Source organism: Falco naumanni, chromosome 2, assembly GCF_017639655.2.
Source record: "Falco naumanni isolate bFalNau1 chromosome 2, bFalNau1.pat, whole genome shotgun sequence".
Classification (NCBI taxonomy): domain Eukaryota; kingdom Metazoa; phylum Chordata; class Aves; order Falconiformes; family Falconidae; genus Falco; species Falco naumanni.
In genome coordinates this window covers 79,458,501-79,481,898 of record NC_054055.1, presented here as the reverse complement: position 1 = coordinate 79,481,898, position 23,398 = coordinate 79,458,501, and the positions used below count along the sequence as shown (strand labels likewise).

General features: G+C 38.2%; 1 protein-coding gene across 2 annotated transcripts in view; it reads left to right on the top strand.

Moving 5' to 3' along the window:
* DSCAM (DS cell adhesion molecule) overlaps positions 1-23,398 on the top strand; it is a 467,719-nt gene that overhangs the window by 338,958 nt on the left and 105,363 nt on the right. For both annotated transcript variants that reach the window (XM_040585109.1, XM_040585110.1), the window contains exons 12-14: positions 15,580-15,776; positions 18,840-18,936; positions 20,345-20,473. In XM_040585109.1, the coding sequence (XP_040441043.1) occupies positions 15,580-15,776; positions 18,840-18,936; positions 20,345-20,473 (423 nt within the window). The remainder of the gene's footprint in view (positions 1-15,579; positions 15,777-18,839; positions 18,937-20,344; positions 20,474-23,398) is intronic.

The following is a 23,398-nucleotide window of genomic DNA, read 5'->3' as shown; positions in this document are numbered from 1 at the left end:
GATGCTGATGCTACTTCCTATGAAAAATACATACAAGCCAGCCAGCCTCCCTAAAGCAAGCCCAAGATCGCCAACATGCCAATATTTTAGAAAATTTAAAGTTGAAAGACTAGTCTCTAAAGCAGCATCTTAGTTTATGGTTTTGTACTTTGTGGTTCTAGGTGATCCCAAAACAGAAAGGGAAAACCATCCTAGAGGCTGCTCTTGAATCCTGTCTTTCCTTACCAGTAATAATGACATGGAAATTATTGACAGACGACCTGTGTTTATACTTCCTGAGAGGTTTCAGTAAGACTAAGATAATGCTTCAGATTCCTATTTTCACCTAAACTGAACTACCAAATCTTCCAGTGTTCCCTACAAAACAAATTCTTCGGGTTTACAGTCTTGCAGTTACCAGCTAGCTCAGCCCCAATATGTGCAATAAATTACCAGCGACCCTTTTTTCACCTCTTTGCCTCAAAGTCCTATTCTCTGCAAAGGACACCGTCTAATTAAAAAACACAATAGGGGCCTGCTCAGACAGGAGGATAGACTTAGGTGGGGAAAAAACCTGTGTGATATTACAGGGATTTATTCTGGCAAAATCTGAGGCAAGGAACATGAGATCTGGAGAGGGCAAGAGACTAGTGGGATTTATGAGAGACTGTCAGAGCTGACAGTGGAAACTGGAAGAGTTACTGGAGCTGCCAGCAACTTTGCAAGTTTTGGAAAGAAAATCAAAAGATTATTTGTTAGAAGCAGTGTTAAAAATTTATTTAACTGACACAGGGCTGAGAAAGCTTTTCCTTTCTTTGGTGCTGCAGATATGATTGCATTTATATTTTCTTTCACAGTTAACTAAGGTTCAGCTTCTTAATGAGCTATTCCTTGTAAGAGTAGTTCTTGGCATTCTGTCTATTGGTTGATGCAGCTCATACAGAACAGCTGACTCAAGTATACAACATAAATACAGGAACATTTCAGGAACCACACAACTTTAAGAAGTTTCCAAGTTATCCTTGGAAAACCTTTATGAAATATGACTTTGGATCTTTTTTTCTAGGTGTGTACCTACCTCAAAAGACAGCAAACACATGCCACATATTATCTGTAGAAATAATTCACTGTCTAGATAATCAGGGCATATTTTTAGGGGGACTTCAGTTGCATTCAGAGATGTTCAGCAATTTTGAAAAGCAACTTGAATGCCTAGAAATAAAGGAAGGAACATTACAACATCTGTCAAAGAAGGCGGGAAGTAACATTCTAGGAAACCTTAATTTTGCCACAGAAAATAGAGTAAAAAAAGTATCCTATGTGGCATTCAGCAAGCCTAGCCAAAAGACCAGTCTTCTTCCTTGCTTAGTTTCATTTATGTTATCTAACCAAGTGCATGATCAAAACCAAGGCAGAAATAGGAGAAGTAGCATCGTTCACTAACTGCATAACCCTGAGCACTGTATACGCCCTGTACTAAAGGGAACCTTATCATGTGGGAAAGCAATGTTTGTGTAATTAAGGAATGTACCATCAAACAAAATAGGACACTATCTGAAAGTTGCAGTTATCTTGTTTATTGAAATTTTGGGTGCTTGAATGTACCATTTAAAATATGTTTCTTTCTTAAGCCATATAACATTAATCCAGGAAGGATATCTTAGAGTTCTACATATACCTTTATTACTTACATATTTTTTAAGTCTGCCACCAGTAGAGTCTGAATGCTTAGTCTTCAAAATAGACATCTGTCATTCAAGTTGCAGGATTCAGTAGTAATGGAAGATGAAACAAACTCTTTGAGCCAATGGCCAGATATTGAGACTTGGAAAAAACAGCCTGGTTGAATAGTCCACAGTTTTCTTTCCTAGGAATTGAGGGGAAAAAACTGTTGTCCACAGGATATCCTGAAGGTGTCCAATATGATCAGTGACCCACTTACTAGAGGGAAAAAAAAGAAAATAAATCAGGGTGGAGAAGCAATCTGCTTTTATTACCCTCTTCCTTGCATAAGTAGTTGAGATAATGTGGGAATCTGGTAGGTTTTTTCCCCAGTTTAGAGTTGCAGTTGCAGCTGTTTTGCTGGTGGCAGTACCTACCTTTTTAGAGCATTCATATTCAGTTATTACTTTGGCATCCTCCTGATATTGTTATTAATTTAATTTATCTTACTAGTAAGGAAAGTCAAAAAGTCATGTCATTTTTTGGAATCGTTCAAGTGTGAATTCTCAGTGAAATACTATGGGACAAAGGTGTAGCACTTCTTTAACAAGGGATTTTTTATGCCAAATTTGAAAGAACAGTCAGATTTTCCATCAGATAAAGAGAGCAAAAGTGTAAGAGCTTCTCAAGGTAAAATCTCACAATATTTTTACCAGATCCTGCATAATATGATAAATCTTTCATTACAAGCAGCTACCAAGAAAAAAAACCCTAAAAGCTGGATTTGAGTAGTTATTTGCAGAGGAGAAGAACCATGGGTGTACAACACTAGATTATGTCCTGCGCATCAGTCGTGCAGCCTTTTTTTTAGCAAGAAACCTAGAAGCATTCATCCATGGGGAAATTTATTAAAGAAGCAGCTGACTAGAAGCTGACTAGAAATTAATGATAACTTTACTTCATGGTAAATAAGAGATATTTTATCTCTGATTCAATAATACCATAAACTTGTGCATTGTATTTTATTTTGCAAAACTGTTCTTTCAGTTCTTCATAGACTTAAAGTCAGGAATGTATTCTCAGATGACCTCCAGGAAATCCATGTCCGTTAGAATGATTTTAGCTTCATGAATTTAAGAATTTTGCTAGTATTGTTTGGTGAAAAAAAGATTCAGTTTTGAGAATTTTCATAAATCTTCGTAATTTTGTTTCCTTTTCTGTCAGAATTTGCATTTTGAAGATTTTGGTAAGTGTGTTGGGCTGATTTTTGAACAAGTGTGGAACTATAATCTACATTTTTTTGTCTTCTGCTTTCAGTGTTTTATATCACCTCAGGCTAGGATGTCTCATTTGATGAAGGTTCCTAGAGTGGTTGAAACAGCAGTAGCAAGTTTTAAAAGAAACTGTTACCACTTCTGTGCTTATGTCGTAGTCTTTATAAGTAGCTCTAGCTGTTGCTTAATAAAGGGTTTCTACAATTAAAAAAAAAGATCTAATTGGTTAAGCCATTGGCCATGTGTCTTAATTAGTCAGGTCACGCAAGGAATTGAAGAGCCTGTGAAGCTGATAATGGAAGCAATGTCTTTTGCCTCTTAGTATTTGAAATCTGCCCGGATTTATGGTGAATGAAGTAGCATTACTGTCTAAAAAGTGTTTGGTGCTCTGAATCCAGTTTCGTAACAGAGACAGATTAACAAGAAGAGAAGCTTGCACAGCAGCTGATGGCTCTTGCATTTGTTTATGAATAGAATAAACAGAAGAGTTCCATGTTAAAGGGAAATGGTAATTATGAATGATGGCTTGCTGAAAATTATGATTTCATTTCCCTGTATAATTTCCAATGCTTTTTGTGGACAGAAAAATAAAATGTTAGGTATTTGCACAGACAAGAGTTGAAAAGAAATGCTTAGAAATATTCTGAAAGTTCCATCCATCAGCTCCCCACCAGTACATTTCACACATAAATTATTGCCCAGGAACCAAGCTCTGAGGGACCAGACCAGCCATAACTGACCACAAATGCTCCCAGACATTTCAGGAAGATGGTAGTAAAAGCTGAACCAGGAGCCGTGGCGCTCAGAGCTTGATCCTGCCCATGGTGTCAAACCACAGGCACACTCAGGGTCCTCAGCTTCATCACAGAGGGCTGGGAAACCCAGAGACCCTCATTTCAGTCAGAGTTTTCACCATTTTCAGATTACCTGTTTTGGAGCCGAAGGAATGTAGGGCATCCTACTTTCACAGCTGGGAAATGAAAGCCCTGATCCCTCCTCTCCAAGCCTGAGCCACCCACCCTGTCTACTGGGCAGCACTGTGCTATAACCAGGGTCCAACAAACCCTTTATTTCTGTGTAGTCATAAAAAGCAAGAGGGTATCTCAAGAAATAGTGGTTAGATGTGATGCAGAGAAATTAATTTCAAAGCCTTGCTTGGCCATTCTTATATCTTGATGTCCTTGCAGTCAAATTATAGGCTATAGTGGGTAAGTTCTCAGTCTCTTTGCAAATAAAATCAAATATTTATTGAAATAATGGAAGATAATGAACTAATACTTCTAGTCTGTCATATTTTGCTTTGTGTTGTTGACCTTACCCAAGCCTGTATATACAGTGAAATGTCTGTCATGATAGAAAAACAGAAAATGGGGAAGGAGAGGCTGAGGCATTTAAGTTCAAGGTCGTGTCCTCACATCGGCTGTGATCATTGATTATATCACTTACTCTTGAGTGTTTATAGTCTCTTTTTCCCATCTTTTGATGAGTAATTGAATGTTGAGCTGATAACCCTTTTCAACAATTCTTTTTGTCAGAAACTACATTCTCATAAAAAGTTTTGGGTTGAAGAAATCAATTTTTGTTCTCTGACAAAAAGATGACAGTCCAAAGTCCCAACAGGAATGGTTCTGAAAAGCTTCTTACCAACTAACAAGAAACTCTCAAATGCATCATAGAAAGGGCAAGACTACGCCAATAAAACCTGAACATAAGACCTCCCTGTGTATGTGACTAATAAGCTAGTTATGTAGTGCATAAATCCACACTATTCCGTTGGGGATGATTTTCCTTTTATAATGGAATATAATTTTAAAAAATAAAAACAAAACCTGGAATCACCAAATCAATACTTAAACCTCCTGGATTTCCTAAGGACAAATTCTTTGTATGAAGACAATTTAATATATTAGGTAGCAAGTTTAGATCTAAGTTCAGACTCTGTGTGTGTGTGTTTCAAGGATGCAATTAAAAATAAAACATTTGACAATCTGGTTACAAAAATCAAAGGATTATTTTCATATTGCCCCTGTAACTAGCTGCTTCATTTATCGTATTCAACATCCATCATATATAGTATGTCAAACCATGCTTAGAAGCATGACTTTCCTCTTATTTGCTGGTGGTTACATTATCACCACTGCGATTTTGGCGTCTGCATTTGTGTGTTCTTTCTGTATGTGGAAGAGGGAATGGGAGTTCCTATTCCTTTGAAACACAATTTAAAGGAAAAAAGCAAAGAAAGTCCTTTGAACCCCTTATAACATTCATGCTGTGGGAAGGTACCGTGGAGGAAAATGACCTGCAGCCCTGTACCATGCGCTTTGTTCATGAGATGGATGGCTATAATTTACTCCTGCCTGAAACACTAGTATTTATGATGCCTTTCCTTGGCTAAGGGGTAAAAATGGTCTCCAGAGAAATAGAAACATTTTTTTTTTTTAAAGCATATTGAAAACAGAAATACACAGGACAAATTAAGGTCAAGGGAGGAAGGCAATGAAGGTTGCTTTGTCTTATTTTCTGTTCTCCTTATTTGACTCCATGGAAAACATTTACTATTTTTCCCCCTCTCACTCACTCACACACTTGTGCATATGCATTCATGCAAGCTCACAGATGTACACCCCTTGACCTCAGTTATACAGGAGGACCCCAGTTATATAGCAGGATACTGCCAACATCTGGAACAGCAGTGTAGAATTTGACTTCAGAATTCCTTTTCGGCTGTTCTCTGGCTCACAGCTGGATGAGTATATTGGCTGCTTTGAATAAGCCAAAACAAATATAACCCTAGTGTAAATTAGAGCCCACTTCCTCTGGCCTTAGGCATTTGGGTACTGGAGCTGTATTGTCAGCCATTGCTTTCGTCTGGAAGCTTTGTCAATTGTTCAAGTGTAATAGTCTCAGAATACTCAGTAGAAAGGCCTAGGTTTAGATTTGATAAAACATGCCAAAGGCATGATGGCAATCAATGTAAAAGGCACAAAAAAATCCCCAAGGAAGGTCCTAATTTTGGATTTAGTCAAAGTGAGAATTTTCCTTTCTGATTTTCTGCTGTAAGAACTGCTGCTTATTTATGACTAAATGTAACTTACAAAAATATTTTACTGAATATATTTTCTTTAGAAATATTGTGTTAGTCTAAGCCTTATTTGTTTTTCTTCACTAGTATTTCCCTCTTTCCATAAGACATATATTAAAAAAATTGTTACCTATCAGCTTTTCTTAGACTGCGCAGCCTTTAAGATGGTTCCACACTCTGGAAATTTTCTCCTTTTACTGACCAAGAGATCTGTCTTCCCTCTAGAAGCTGCTGGTATGCTGAGCAACAGCAGTAGAAAATAGACCTCATAGTGTAAAATAAATTATATAATAGATTAGGAATCAAGTCTTGTTTTTTTAGCAACAAGAAGAGTTGATACTCCATAGATGGTCAGGCCATTCCAAAACCATCCCCAGATGGTCCCTGTGACAAGGGGCACAATTAGAATTTCAATTGGAGAAACAGACAGATGTCCATTAAAATAAATATCTTTAGAGCCTTTTATTAGGATCTTATTCTCCCCAGTTGAATCTCCTTTCCTGTCTTTCCTGAGACAGTAACATTTATTGACATCCTAAATCTCCTCAGTTAAAAGAATGTAGACTTTAAGATTAGACCTTTAGCACTGGATTTCCCCGACTTTAAGCTGGACTTCTACAGGCTGGTTGCAAAAGCCTAAGCAGCTCACCCTGAGGTCCTTTTATCATCCATAAGAAGCCATTCATCATCTTTAAGGCAAGATGAATGGCCCTCTGGAAGGTCTTCATTCCCTCCAAGGACTGTTACAGAAGTCCTCATCTGACTAGCCAAAGGCTTGGATGACTAGTTTTAAGCCATCTAAAGTTAGGTTAACATGAATGTCCCTGCTTGGTTCTATGAATGCACTCTACCTCCATGTCAGGTGAATGCTTTTGTGTGTACGTACAATGAAACAACACCCTTCTGATAATATTAATATGCAGAATTATTAATAATATAGTCTGTATTTTACTGATTTGCATTCAGTAAGTCACAAAGAATTAGAGCACTGTACTTGACAATTATGATAGCAGTAACCCTCCCATTTAACATTAAAACTTGATGCCATCTTGATGGCAGACGAAATTCAATTTAAGATCAAAGCAATGGGGAAGTTATCTAAAATTATATATTGCTAGTTTTAACTATTTAGTAATTCTGTTAATGTAGGTACATACAGAATGCTTATATAAATGTAGACACTTGTACCTTGCTGATTTTAATATATTTGAGCTCTGTTCCTATCACCAGAGTATCAGATGCTATTGGTCTATCCGCATCTATCTAGACAATAAAAATATAACTCGCTCTGAAAATCTAGATGCAAGTAGTTCTACCAGAACTCTCTTTCTTATACATCATCAGATAGTATTTCATGGCTTTTTAGCTCAGAACTGAGCTGTTATGGACCCAAGTCACCGTGCTTAAAAGTATACTTACTTGCATGAATGAGCAGTGAATGAAAACCATTAATGTCCCAGCATGCACTGCTCACCAATACTCATTTTTGTTGTAGCCAGAATTTCTTAGTGTGTTTCTGCTTCATTTAAACCTGTCAATACCTCAATTAGTGCTTACTTCTCTTCCCCTGGGAGGAACATTTACACATGTCACTTCATAGCTTCCAAAATCTAAAAGACTCATGGGAACTGCTGGGTCATAAAATATATCCTGATTAAAGCTTGCGTTTCCAGTGACTTTCTGCCTTTTTTTTTTTTTTTTTCTTTTAAACTTGAAAACTGTTTGGGTATTTTTAATGAAAGGGCATAAATTAAAAGTTTAAAGCATAACAACTTGTAAGAAAATGAGCACTCTCCCATGGGATTCTACAGTCTGCATTTTACTGATTTGCATTCAGTAAGTCACAAAGAATTAGAGCACTGTACTTGACAATTATGATAGCAGTAACCCTCTCATTTAACATTAAAACTTGATGCCATCTTGATGGCAGACGAAATTCAATTTAAGATCAAAGCAATGGAGAAGTTATCTAAAATTATATATTGCTAGTTTTAACTATTTAATATTCCTGCTCTTTCCAGCCTTTTATACAGGGTGATGAAAAGAACATAACTGACTTGGAACAGAAGGTGGCCCAAGAAATTTATACTTAATGGAGACATAGTTCTCATACTAATTTTTAGGCATCCATACTTTTCAACAATGGCAATGATGGTAACACTAACATTGTCCATTAATTTATTGTGTAGGAAGATGGTCTGTGTCTAAATCACAATTATATAATTGCTTATTTTTTTTTTAATAGATCTTTGATCACTTATTTTGACAATTAGCCAAGCTCTGATGAAACTGATTTTTCAGTGCCTCATGTGGGCTACCGTGGTTTTTCGAAAATTTCCACAGGCTTTTACTATAACTGACTGCAGGGAACAAAGCTGTCAGCTTATCATTTCCCATTTTCTTTCTGTTGGTTATTAGGAATTGCAGTTAGACAAAATGGGAATTGAAGCTGCGTGGCAAAGCAAAAGAAAGCCACATTCATTTCAGAACCATGTCAAAGTCAAAGGAAAGACAGAGAAATATAAGCAGCTGCTGGTCTCATGTGTATCATTTGAAGACAGCAGTTCGCACTGTACAAACATAAAACTAATGCAAGTGAAGACCTCAGGAAGAGGAAAGAATTGCCTTTGTGATTTGAGAGGAAAGACCTTTTTTATTTCGTTAATGTGTCTTTTGGTTAAAATTCATAGTTGTCATGCAAAATAAATCAACTTCTTTTCCTATAATGTGACCTGAAACCACTTCTGAGTGAATAAGATATGAGCCCTAAATGTTCACAGCCTTTGCCCTGACATATTCAATCAGATCATGAGGCGCTGGTGAAGCTGCCAAGTACTCAAGACATCATTGTCATTCTTATTAAAGCTTAGCATCAAACAAGGCCTATTCTAGCTTGGAAACACATGTTTGAATAATACTTACAATCCAAGTAACTTCATTTATATCAGTGGAATAGCTAGCTGAAGTGGTACTTTAGGGTGTACAGAATCCTTATTCATTCCCACTCAGTGATTTTCTTTTTAGAATTTTTTTCAAAGATTACCTTGTATAGATGTCCTAATATTCTAATAATGCAGTTTTTACATACTACTGAGTCTCTTGTTTTGATATGGGATTTATAATGCAGACTTAGCTGGGATGTGGACTGGTCATGTCTGTGTTTAATTTCTCTCTATTATCTTTATATTATAATTCCCATGGACATCATTCTTCTCTAAATAGAAACATAAAGATGCAGTTTCTGCTGGGCATGGTCTCTTTTTCCATGGCAGTACCATTTTTTGTACTGTTCTATCATAACATTATTTTGTTAATAGAACAGCTAATGAAGCTCTTGCCTATCAACCAGAAATCCATTCATCTAAAAATTATGAATGGAAGTGTACAAAATGCTACTAGCCTTCTTTTAGGTCAGGTTGGGGGTAGAAGTTAATTTAATTTGTTTTAAAAATATTTTCAGGAATATTTTTATCAACAGATTTTCTGAATTTATTTTGTATACTGTAGGCTCCTGAAACTAAAGCTGGGTAAGTAATTCAGTCTGTCATATTAATTCATCAAATTTTACTTCTCTCCTCAAATTTCTCAGGTTGACATGTTTGAAATTGTTTTTCCTAGTCTGGAACGTCTGTGGTCATTTCAAAATATTTCCTTTTTGAATTTGAATTTCATGCCAATGTGTTTAGTTATGTAATTCACTCAGTATTGTTTTTATTTGAGAGTTACATTGCTTACAGAACAAATGATTTATTAATTCCAAGCAATATAGTAAAATATTGCATTCAAAATTTATTTACTGAAATATTTAACCATTTTATATTGAATTTTAAAAATATTTATTGTAAAATAACATGTCTTTGAGAAATTTCACAACAGATGAATGTGAGTACGTCACAAACATGGAGTTAATTTTCAAAATCAGTGAATATTGTTAGAAAATACTTGTCATTAATTATATATCCATAATTTTTGCAAAATAACTTGTATTCATAAAAACTGAATGCTTATTTTTCTGTTTACACATTTTTTTCAACCTTTGAGACATTCAGTTTGTTTTCTAATCTTGGACATCTCTTGAGGATGAGGACTAAGAGCATTAGTTTCATCTGCTGGCGAGATCACAATTTTACCAAGGAACTGTGTGTTTAAGTTGAAGTATTTCAGCAGTCCTGTTGATTTAAAATTCTCTGCTAGATTCAGGACACCATTTGAATTCTGGAGAGATGCTACTTATGCAAGCAAAAATGTCACTTATCAGAAAGGGAAAACCAAAGTTAAAAGAGGAATTTTAGCAACACACTCACCGACTCCTGGAAGTGTACTAGATTTGAACTTCGGTTAACAAATGGTGATCAACTAATTATAGTGTGAGAGCTAGTCTCCATTAAATGTAAGTAATGTATTTGCATGGGCTTTTTTTGCCTGAGCAGAAGTTGATTGAGAAAGAGGGAATTTGTTTTTGAGGTAGAAAAATCTCATTTGTCATGGACAGAGGAGTATTCTCACTGTGGCTGACCAGTGTGAGAGAACATGTTGAATTTGGCTTAAATGTTAAACTGGAATTTTAATTCATTTTTCAATATATATTCATTTCAACTTTAATGCCGTTTTCTCTTATCACAACTTCTATCCTCATTCACAATGTTATTTTTACCCAAGATTGTTTTAAATAGCATCAGAGGTCCATAGTCCTCTGTTCTAGAAGCTGTACAAGAAAAACAGATGGCATTCATCTTCCCTTGTTACAGCACTAGTGTGCATATCTCTGCAGCTGAGCAAGGCATCGCAGGTTCCTGAATGATCAGTGTTAAGAAGAGGCTTATAAGGGCACAGTTCATCAGGTTGGATGAATAGCACTCTTAAGTACATTTCTTTCTGTTGAGGAAGCCTACAATGCCTAGCTTGGCATAGATGCTTGCATGATGAATCTCACTATGGTGACAGACATTTTCCCCAAGTGGCCAGTTCGAGCATACTGCAGAGAAGGAGCCAAGTTGTGTGTGTGGGTACTCTGCCAGGGCAGAGACCTTCAGACCAAGAAAAGTGGAGACACAGTGAGACGTGTTGATGTGCTGGGAGTCACATTGCTGACAGAGTCCAGGACATGTCTGTTACCAGGCACACTCTCAAATTCTCACTGTGTTCAGTTATCTCCAGATCACTGGATCTGTTTATCTGCTGCATCTTTTCCATCCTCTTTCTCAAGCACAATTTGAATCTGCATTAATGTTTGTCTATGATCAGCAATCTAACTTTCAATAAATCTCAAAACACATTGCACAGTGTCACAGGGCATTGCTCCATTGATTGTGGTGTTGGCTGAGTTATATTCCTCTCTTCTCACCAGAGCCAGGTTGCTAGAAAAATACCGTTTGGATACTACAGATAGTGGTAGTTCTTAAACATACTCAGAACTTCACTCAGTCTTAGAATCATTTATGGGTGCTACAAGGATATTTAGTGTATAATCACAAATTAAAAGATAGGGAGCCTTTTAATTTGCTTTCTTCCCACATGGCTATTTCCATCTATGAACTGAAAAACAGAAAAAAAATGATATTGCCACACACACACATGCTCCCTACATAATTTTTAAAATTAATGTGAATTTTAGGTTTCTAGTAATTCATCAAGGTTTGTTCTAAAAGGATTCAAAAGTTCCTGTTACGTTGCTTAAGCTTCACCTAACTTACTATAGCCTCCTTACTCTAAATAATGAGACTAGTTTTTGTCAAGGTAACTAAATCTTTTCATTTTTATTTGTATTCAGTTCCTGATGAAGCACTCAGCAGTAGCAGAGGAAAGAGAATCAAATCAAATAATTTTTACTGATTCTCAGGAAAGGTCCAGGTTCAGTTTTCTCGAAGAGTGGCACAAAAGGTTCTTGCTTTGTCTGAACCAGTTCCATGATTCTTATGAGTAACTTCAGCTACTGAATTTTGCACTTCAGTTTTTAATAATGGAATTACTTCTTCTAGGATTGCCATGAAGAAAGGGGAAAACACTGGGCTGACTTGGGAAAAGGAAAAAACTAATCAGATTTCTAAATGGAAGCCCAACTTTAAACAGAGAAACCTACTATATTAATGCTGCTGGCAGTGATATGCGTACCTTGAAAATGGAAATTGCTATAATCTATAAAGTGTAGCTTCTGTTTTGTCCAATTTTGACCCATAGACCTTTAACAATGCCCAGCACCACATGGCGTGCTTTAGAGGAAGATGTGAGAACCTCAAATGAGAGAGAATTGGATTGATTTGTCACATAGGGAAGCTTACACCGAAATCCTAGAACATGACTTAATGCATTTCTTGAACACGCACAGCAACATGCCCATCCCTTCCAAAACTCTCATAAAAATACGTATCGTTATATGTGAGTGTATATAATGTATATTTCAAGAGATACAAGTGATACACAATCTTAATATGGCACCTGAATCATCTTGATATATTTCTAAATGCCTTCACTTTTTTTTTTTTAAGACACCCTGAGAGAATATCTCATGCATATGTAGTACAGATTTAGTTTGCTTATTTACAGTTTTCTGGATTATTTTGTCAGTAAAAAGCCAGCATATTTATCTTAGTTATTTGCATCGGTAATTTGATTAAAGATAATTGGAGGAAGAAGAAATATGTTGCCTAAAATATCCTTGGGAACACGGCTTTGTTACCAGAAATCTTTTGACATAGAGGAAGATAAAAAGAAGAGCTTATGGTTTAGGATCATTGGAGATAAATTGTGAAGAGTAAAAAATCAGCTTTGGAGGAAGGGGAAATATTTAGCTGTGAGGCATTGCTATGGCAATAAGGAATGTGTGTGGAAGATTATGTGAGAGGAAGGGAAGGATAAGCAGGGATAAAGCTGTATCTGAGGAATAAAGTCATCTTTCTTTACATGTTTTTATGCTGCTCTTATTAAGAAAGTTTGTTGGGGGAAAAAAATGAGCTTCATAAGTTAGCCTCTGTTTTTTTAAAAAGCAAGCAAGATAGTCACAGTGTTTGGTTTGCACTGCCAAAGGGACTCTTTGTAGACAACTGTTTAGGAGACCTGAAAGTGAGGAAGGAGTTCCTGATACAGGCTCCTCAAGGTCCATGGGATTTAAATCCAGATGCAAATGTCCTGGTTTCTGTGGGTGAAGCACATTTTGTGCTCCTGCCTGTGAAGCTGAACCCTCCTGCCTGGGACATGGGCACCCCAGGAGCTCAGGTACCTCATGGGAAAGCTCCTGAGCGGTCAAGGTGCATGCACCCTTCATCACCAGAGAAACTCAAAGCAGGAGATACTGCTGGGAAGGAGGACTGCAGCTGTAGAGGAAATCACTTAGGCAACTTGGGAGGCTGGCATGGTTTAAATAAGGATGGGAAATGAGGTTGGAGGAGGAAAACCTTGTTGTAGGGGTTTGGGAACATGTGAGAACCGGAGGAGGCTGCAGCAGGAAGAGGAGAGGGAGAGGTGAAGGGGACTGGATAGTGTTGCATTGAGGGAAAAGAGGGAGATGTGGAAAGGTATGCTTAATGGAGAAGTAAGGGACATGTGGGAGGCTTGGGAGATTATGGAAGGAAGAAAAGTGATGGCACAAGCTAATGATGGTAATGTGGACTCCTTAATAGCCTGCCACTCATTTGACTTGGGTCTATTATTGATGAACAAAAGGCATAGAAGGATATATTGGTCTATTTCAGGTGTTGCAGGTGAGGGCAGATATGTTCAAGTGCACATACCTGCACATAGAGGACCCACAGGCCTGCAGCTGCCTAGACCTGGTAGACTAGCTTCTGTGTTTGGAAGCAACAAGCCCATGGCCACAAGAAAAAGTGACTTTCTGAAAGCAACCTCCTTGTGGGTATTAGTACTTGGACAGATGCCACATAAAACTGAAGCTATTTTCATTCTCTGGAAGACAGAATCAGACTTGTCCTAGTATTCTCTTCTGATTATTCATCATTTCTTCTCTTTGAATGATCCTCTTTGACAAAACTAATTGGTACCTAGTATCCAAACAGTGAAACAAGGCTTACTTCATCACTAATGCATTTTGGAAGAGTCTTATGTCTCACATAAGACCTTTCTAAGAGTTCTTCCTGTAATTAGATCCCTTAACCCACAGCTCCACAGCCCTGTTAATTTTCAAATTGGTGTGTTTTGGTTCAGGAAGCCTTTGAACAGAGAAAGCTGCATCTGACTTATTGTCATATCCAAGCATCGACAGCTCTGGCACGGGAAAAGGTCATGCCACCAAGCATTAACATTACAGAATAGCAGTTACAATAATTTATTTAAATAAGGATATATTTATTTTTTTTTTAGACCAGGAAGGCCTCAAATCAGGTCCTGTGCCAATGTAATCTTGTTAAAATACAGGCCCAGGGAAGTTCAGATGGAAAAAGTGAGTTGTTCTGATAAGAAGAGGCAAGTGTCCATGCATAAAAACAAGGAGAGGGGGGCTATTGCAGGAGTCAGCCCTGGAGTTCAAGAGTGTAGAGAAGGGACTTGCTGCCATCTCATATGCTTTGAAAGGAGTGGGACAGATTCATTCAGAAGAGAGCAGTTCTGTGTGCTGTCCAGGGCTTTCCAGCTTCTGCCAGGCAGGAAAAGGGCCAGAACTGAAAGACAGATTCATGAGCTTTAATTCTTCCTACTCACAAATGCCCAGATGCTATTCATTGGTTGACAAATCATATGGGAAGGAAAGAACAGGCTACTAAGGACTTCAAAGAGATCATCTAGTTTCAAAATCGTCATGTTTTTAGAGGTTTGCAGGAAAAAAACTCTGAGGATTTTTCTTCCTTTTTCTAGAAAATTTTTATTCCAAAATGTGAAAATACTTGAGATTTAAGCCTTTTCTTGCTAGTAGGAGAGTACGTTTTTCAATATTAATATTTTTTAAAGTCCTGAATGATTAAAGAAGTTGACAATTATGTCTAAACTGTTCTGCAAATACCTTCTGAATACAATAAAAGCTCAAATCTAGCTAGGTTTATTGTCAGTTTAATTATACTTTCAGTTCAGTACAGTTTAACTATGCACTCGGCACATACATGGACGGTAAGCTTTTTGGTGCAGAGCTTTTATTTTAATTTTGTACAGCTCCTGGTTTAATTGAGCCCTCATTTTGATAGGTCATTACTGTCATACAAAATGGTAGAGCATATCTGTCAGCAAATAAAATAGTAGCTTAAAAGGAATAAGAAATCTTTATCAGTTCTTTATTGGCCCTGTACCTGAATGCTTACTACTTACAGTACCTGTATGTACTGTGAATATTTTAATTATGTTACAAGTTGTCCTATGAGAAGCAAAACAAATGGAGCCAGACTTCCTCTGGATTTGCATCTTCTCTGCAGCCCCACTGTCCAGTCCCAGCTCCTTTCTGCTAAGTTCCCTCTAAGGCGTATCTTCAATCTTAAGAAAATTATCTTACACAGGAATTAAAGTAAAATAATTTCTCACATTTTTGGCCATCTGGTCGAATATGGACAAGCTGAATGAGACCCAGATTGAAGGGCCAACCCTGTGTCATCAGAGTAGTCAGTTTGCTGAAAAGCAATTTTTTTGTTTTGTTTTGTCTGTTTTTAGTTCCAGCTATGATAACTTCCTACCCAAATACCACCTTGGCAACGCAAGGTCAAAAGAAGGAGATGAGTTGCACAGCGCATGGAGAGAAACCCATCATAGTCCGCTGGGAAAAAGAAGACCGAATCATTAACCCTGAAATGTCCCGTTACCTTGTTTCCACCAAGGAAGTTGGAGATGAAGTGATCTCTACTCTACAGGTAAGAAAACAAAGTGACCCGTGACTTGTCTACATGTGTGAGAGTGTTGATTGATCTGGTTTTGATGGGGATGCACAGCTACCTCTGCCCTGCAAGGTGAGAGCCCCACCACTCACTCTACCTATGGTGCAACCCTTGAAAGCTGGTAGCAAGAGGAGGTAGAGGAAACCTCTGCATCCCACCCCCCAGAAAAATTAGTTTCCATCTTCCCGTGCTCTAGAGACATCAACAAAGTGAGTCTGGCTTGCAGCCCCCCCATCCTTTCTGTCTCAGCAGCAACATGGCTCATACCTTAGCTGGCCCTTCCTGGGGTGGCACAGCTCACTTTTGAGTACACTGCTGAAAAGCGCTGAGTGAATATCTGAACCCTAACTCTGATGTGTGTCAGGCTTATCTCCACCAAAATTATTAAGCTGTTTTGAGATAAAAATTCTGTCTTTTTCAACTATTTTTCTCCCTCCCTTTCACTTTGAGGGGCTTGTGAGACCATTTTACAAAGCCAGGTTAGTCATCAGATTCAAAGTGAGGTGGAAGGAAAAGGCACATGTAAATATATAGGTAGTGTATTTATTGCTTCCAGTAGTATTTGGCACTTACTGTACACAGCAGAAGTCACCAAAAAGTCAACAACCGACTAGCAAACAGTCACAGTCTGCATCTTCACTTCTGCTTCTGTGACAGGCAGCTGTCTGGTGGGTGGGAGTCATGCAGCTAAACTTGCCTGAAAGCCAGCATGTGGGACTCCATGAACTCCTAAGTGGCTGACCTGGGTTAGATTGAAGGGGTTACCCGAGTGGCACTGCTGTTTTGGAGACTTATGTTTCCCAAAGAGGCCATAGAAGCACAGGACTCTGCTGCGGTTCTGGTGTCACCTACAATGAGTGGGGCTATGATGTTGCTCTCAGAACACCAGGATACAGCTTTTTCCACTCAAATTTGAGATTTACTAATGTGAACAGCCCAATCGTTCATATTTTTGCATGTGCCTTTTTGAAATCTAAATTTTTTTTAAAAGAAGTCATATAGATTTTCAGTGAAAAGTCTTGATTTTCCGTTTTTCAGTCACATTCTTAAAAACACTTTTACTGGGCTCAAGGAAATAATTCCCTAGCTCTCTAGTGATTGCCCGTATTCTAATGTAACTCTGAAGGTATATCTCTTTCCTTACTATCCAAAAGTTGTGTTGTATGATATCCAGTAAAAATCTGGTTTTGCTTTCTGTGAGGGAGCTTTGTCATTGATTTCTATGAGGAAGATTAAGTTCTATGTGTAACTTTGTTCATATTAGTGTATTTCTGTTATAAATAATATTTAATTATAGGATAGACCCCTAGACCTCTCTTCCCTCTTTTATCTTATTGACTTTAATAAGATAATGCCTGGATGCACAGCAATGTTGGTTTTTGGAAGGCTGGAGACCTGCCTGGAGGGTTCACTTCTGAAGCAGTTGCGTACAGTAGTGGTGTTCTACATCCATATATGTATGTTACATACAAAACCTTTGACTTCTGAGAGATAAAATGCCCCAAAAGCAGAAAATACCAGGATTAAGGTTGTCTCTGAAGCTTTTAACTCTGCTTTTGCATGTGTGTGTGATGATGTGATCTTCAGTTGTATACTCAGCTTTTATTTTTTCTGCAGGACCCCTGCCTCAGTCAGGCATGACTTGGATTTTCTCTGGAGTTGAATTAGGGTTGAGTAATGAAAGACACTGTGTGATGCAAGGCTGATCATTGAAACAAAACTTTTCACAGGTGGCCAATAATTGTGTGTTCTTTGTTTTCTAGGTACTTGCCTTGAGCCCTTGGGGTCTGATTTGCAGAAGTACTAAGCCCTCATAGCTGCAGCTTAACTCAATGGAAACTGTTACGAACACATTAAACACTATTTATTGCTAAGGACTCTGAGGGGGGGAAAGAAGGCCCTAGATGTATCAAATCGGGCTCTGAAAAATTTTGCTTTCCTGTCTTAAAGCTCAGCCAAATGTGCAACTTAACACAGCTTGACAAGTTACCACATCTCAGATGATAACTCCCCAATATCCTCGTAGTGAGTGGGAAATTAATCCATTTATCTTAACAAACAGTGAATGAGAGTTGTGCTCATATTACCTTGGCTTTGCTGAGGAATAAAGAGCACGTGGAGTTACCATGGCTCAGCTAATATGTGGCAACTTGTCAAGAAGCCACAAACATTATCGTATGTCTGGTTCCTTAATTCCCCATACAAAATGCTGGGAACACTCTTCGTGATGTCAGGGTTTATGAAAATAAATTCACTCATGTTTCTGAAATGGGTATTGCATAGGTGAATCCACAGAAAAAGCTATGAGAAAATGAATAAATCTGTCTTCAGGGCACAGTTTGAACTGTGTGCAGTAAATAAAGTGTGGAGCAGCACACTGAGCAATGAGAAGAAAATGGTATTTAGAATATCTGCTCATTTTAAAAAGATCCTCTCCCTATTGTACATTGAATGAAGCAGTGGTCCTGTAGAAAAATATCATTATGATCATGTACATACAGATTATGTATAACTTTCCGTGTTATTAAATAACAAATTGAAAAGAAAGACCACCCAAAATTTTATTATGAGGCACCATGCTGAATACTGCAGGGTTCACCACCAGTGTTTGAACCTTTATTTCCTCCACACAGACTTCAGCCACTTGAGTTATTTTCAGAAATAAGTAGAAAAAATTGGAGGCAGCAGGAGGCACCATGTTGTATGGAAAATTTCAGCCAACTGTTAAACACTTGGCAAACTTAGGAGTAACTGGAAACAAGACTCCTAACGAGAAGCTACAGGAATAGGTGGTGCTCCAACTCCTGGTTACCCACAGAGCTGGTAGCCTGTTTCCTCAGCCCAGGTGTTGCTAGTTTTGATAAGTCCCAGTGTTTTGAATGTTTTAGTATGCATATGTATGTATGCGTATAACATGCAATATCTATTACTGTCAAGTAAAACAGTCTGTACGGTTTTTCTTGCACCATACAGAAAAGCTGTTGGTTTATTTTCTCTGCGTGCTGTTCAATCAATCACTTCTTTTCAAACCACCTATAGATTTTGCCAACTGTGCGTGAAGATTCTGGCTTCTTTTCCTGCCATGCCATCAATTCTTACGGGGAGGATCGTGGAATAATTCAGCTCACTGTGCAAGGTAGGAAGAGGACAACACAAGGAAAAAACCACAGCTATTGTAGTACAGTAACTGGATGCCATCCTCAGAAATCTGCTGGGGGAGGGAGGCTCTGATTCCTAATTAAATGTATTCCTCATTGTCAAAGAAATGAGGAGCCACATTAAGATGCTCAGTCTTTCATTTTCCAGCATCACAGATTAAATCAAAATAAAGAATAAGCTCAAGTCTTCCTAGATCTGTACACATTAATAAGGAGAATTTTTCTTAAATACGCTAGCTGACAATCTACTAAAGATACTTGAAACTATCATCTTCAGCAGGGGCAGTGGGTATGAGGGGCTTGCTTTTTGAGGGGAGAGAGTTGCATTTGTTTTTAAGGAACAAATGTGCTTAAAACCCAAGTCTGAAATAAAGCAAAAGTGATCTGACTTTATCTCTAGAGAAATGTTAAACCTACTGTGGATCTTTAAACAAAATATTTCAAGTTTAATCAGTCAAAGTGAATTGTAATCAGTTTGCACAATACACAGTCCAGGAGCCGATGTTGCCTGGGGCTGGGGTTCCCCTCCCGCAAGGTTTCACTCAGGCAGCAGCAAGTCCTGGGGTGGCTGGGTTGACAGTATCTGAGATGCAGAGCACAGGCAGGACAGCCACTGGCCACTGCTTATTTCTGTGCAATGCTTGTTCCTGTGTTTGTATGCCTTTGAGCACACACACAACAAATTTCTAGAACTTGCAAATTTCTTTCTCCCCACTCTTAATTTCAAGTAACAGCAGATTTCAGTGAATGCCTAAGGCAGCCCTGTCGAAAAATTCAGGTGGAGTTTGGGGACAGGTTCTCAGTTACACCACTGCTCATTTAAACTGCCATGACAACTTAAAAGGCCATTAGAATGGGTATAAATGCTGTTTATTTACAACCTTAACTTCAGAGGCAGAAAGAGGTTTCAGTGTAATGTTATATTGTTATCAAATTATTCTGTAATTAAAGACAGACTTTTAAACATACTCAAAGAGATAGAAATTTCACTCCCTCCTCCCACCAAATCTGGCACTTTTAATTTGGTCTGCATATATCTACCATCACCTTCTGTGTAAAAACTGTATCAGTGTAACATAGTGTTCAAGGCAAAAATCTTTTCTAGCAATCTGGAATCTGGAGTGCTTTTAAGGAAATGCAAATCTATGTTGCATATAAGAAGGTTCAACAGAAGTCAGCAATCAGTGACTCCTAGCTGAAAAGTGATTCTTCCTCCTTCTGTCGAGTGTTCTTCAGCAGGTGACTAACTGGCTCAGGGTACTGAGTGACCAGAGAAAGTGCCGTGACAGCTAACCAGCAGTAAGCTATACCAGTGCCACGCTCATTAATATTATCTTGTTAAGAGTACAGGTTTTCTTCTGACTAAAACTGTGTGTGTTTACTTAGAGCCCCCTGACCCTCCTGAAATAGAAATCCGAGAGGTAAGGGCACGCAGTATTGCCCTCAGATGGACCATGGGGTTTGATGGAAACAGCCCAATCACCGGCTACGACATCGAGTGCAAGAACAAATCAGGTAAGAAATCATCTTCCTCTGAAGTAATCTTCATCACTACTCATTCATCACTGAATTTGTATCGTAAAAGATAACTCATAAATTGAAACTGCCTGATGGAAATTTTTACAATGGTTTATTTAATATTCCACCCTAAGATTTATCTTCATTTGTTGTCTTTTTCTTTTTTATTTTTACTTCTTTTTTTTTGAGGTACGGACATTAAGTTTAGCGATTGCTGCTTTTCCCTTTAACCAGAGTAGAGGGAATAAATTTTAAAACTAGCCATTCTAAGTTATAGCTGGTATGATGATTTTGCCAGCTGATTCTTGGTCTCTGTTCTTATCTGTTCTCCATTTGGATTTTTTTCTTTTAGTTTTCTGGTTTTCCCTAAAGAGAAAATAACTGCCTTTACAAATTATCTTTTCCTGTAGTACTGATTTTTAGAAGTTATTTTCTATAGATTATAGAGTCATAGAATCATTTAGGTTGGAAAGACCTTTGAGATCATGAAGTCCAACTGAAATAGAGATATATGTGAATATAGATATGTAGATATGAGTACATGGCATCTTCCCTGGAAAGTCAGCAGTGAAAGAGGGTAGTTATGAGAATTTAGCTATGTAGTAGTCTGCTGAAGCACCATGCAGAGTTTTCAGTAGCATGCTGGAAATACTCTGAGACTCAGTCCACTAACAGAAATGTTCTAGGTGTTCTTATCAGTGAATCATTCTGTTTATCAAAGCAGCTATAGTACATTTATAGTCTTCTCCCTTCAGTTTTACATCTCCTCTGAGATATAAAAATGTACATAAAATTTTTAAATCTGCCAATTTTTTTTTTAATTATTCTAATACCTATCTTTACTATTCTTCATGTGTCTACATTTTGTATTTCCTTTGTGCTTTACTTAGGCAAAAATGTCATGATGCTTTCTTTACTATTTTCTGAAATGTTAAATCATCAGTCACCATTTTTACATTGGCTTTGTAAATATAATTGATATTGTACAGGTGAGCATGGTACCTGAAAGATTACCCACTGAGGATGTGGCCAGGGATTGCAGCTTTGGAGATGTAGACTAGGCAAGGATGCATTCAAGGGACATGCATACATAAAAGTTTTTGGGCTTTGTTTTCTTTTTGATTCTTTTCATTTCTTTCCAACCACCCACCTGCTCCAGGACAGCTTTTGGAATTCTTGCCTGATACACCCTAAAAAATCACTTGTATTTCTAAATGATGTAACTCAGCATAACACAATCTAGGAAGATGGAGCTACTTTCCCTTGATTGAAGCAGCGCTGGGAAGGGACTTCAGAGCTCTAGAATAACTTTGTTAGATTTAGTGGAATGTTTTCAAGTGATAATGCAGAATGCAGGCACAGATTAAATGGTAATTGCTGTGAACTTGCATTGCAAAATTATGTCTATAATATGGCATGATGAATCAATAGCAAGACAGCAAATGAAGCGCCATCATTTTGGATGAAAACATCAAGACACAACATAGTGGTAAGAGTTAAAACACTGAAAGAAATTAAAAATAGTGGGTGGCAGAATGAGTGTTGGAGAAAATACTTCTTTGTATATGAGGACAAATACTGGAGGCCATGACGTAAAAAGAGCAGGTTATCCTCATCTCACTGCAAACAACAGAAACATAATTTTTTAGAATCATTTTTTAGAAGCTGTAGACTGCACAGTTGTGTTTAGTGAGAATTTTCCACCTATGTTGCTTACTCTAAGGACTCAGACTTGGGTTTACAGGAGGATACATCTTCTAGGCTCCTCAGGAAGGAAAACTGCAGAATTTTTCAGTTTCAGAGAACGTGCAGGTGACCACATATGGACTTCACTGCATGGTGCTGCCCTCAGGTATCCTATCTGTCTCTGCCATGCCATCAGACAAAAAAGACACATTAGTTACCCTCCAGAAGGAGCATGGAGTTGCCTGTTACATTGGTAGGGGGCATCTGTAGGGTCCAGTTGCCATGTAGGATCAATATGAATAGTGGGAGCTCAGCTTTTCAGGCTGTTTCAGTACTTAGATATGATGACTGTCTGCACAGAAATGTACCTGTGGCACTCAGGCCTGGTCCTTCATTGAAACCACTGTAGTGTAGCCATCAGACTTTTCCATCAGAGGTGTCCAAAAATGTTTGAAGATAGGAACAGGTATGTGGGTTTCTTCTTGTGCCTCTCTCCTCATCCTTTTTTATGTCATTAGGCAAAACTGAGGGGCAAACCGGATATCAGTCCAGCTTAAGTCCTGATCGGAAGGGAAAGGACTGTGTATTGTGCTTTCGTGTGCACACGTGTGAATCCTGAGCATCCTTCAGTATTCAGATGTCTTCGCAGAGCTGGGGAGCTCCCCCCCTCCCTGCTGAGGCAGCGGCGGGGCGGCTGGGCGGGTGCAGTACCGGCAGCGGCCGCCAGATGGCAGCGCCGGCCGGGCCCGGGAGCGGCAGCCGCGTCCCGCAGTCACATCCCGCAGCGCCGCAAACGGGCCCTCGTTGTCTTCCGCACAGTCATCCCAAAGCATCAGACTTCAGGAACGGGGGGGAAGCTGCTAGATTTCATGAAATCCCATTTTTTCATAGATCATAGTGTCCGCGTGCATTTTGTAGAATACTGAGAAATGCCTGGGTGTCACATTTTATGAGTGGAATAAAGATTACATTGAAAGTTCCACTCTTTCTTTTTTGTTTTTTTTTTTTTTAGTTTTTGTTTGTTTGTTTGTTTGCTAGCCCATTGCTGCTTGTTTTCTGTGCTTTTTCTGTGTCTCTAGGTAAATAGATTTTAGAGCTCTCTGAAACAAACAATAAAAACCAGAAGAGCCAATAGTCAATCTTAATACTTCACTCGATTACTTACCACATGGACACAAACAAATATTTGTACAGTTTTCCAGAAGAAATCAATGATTTATTTTTTTTCTTAGTAAC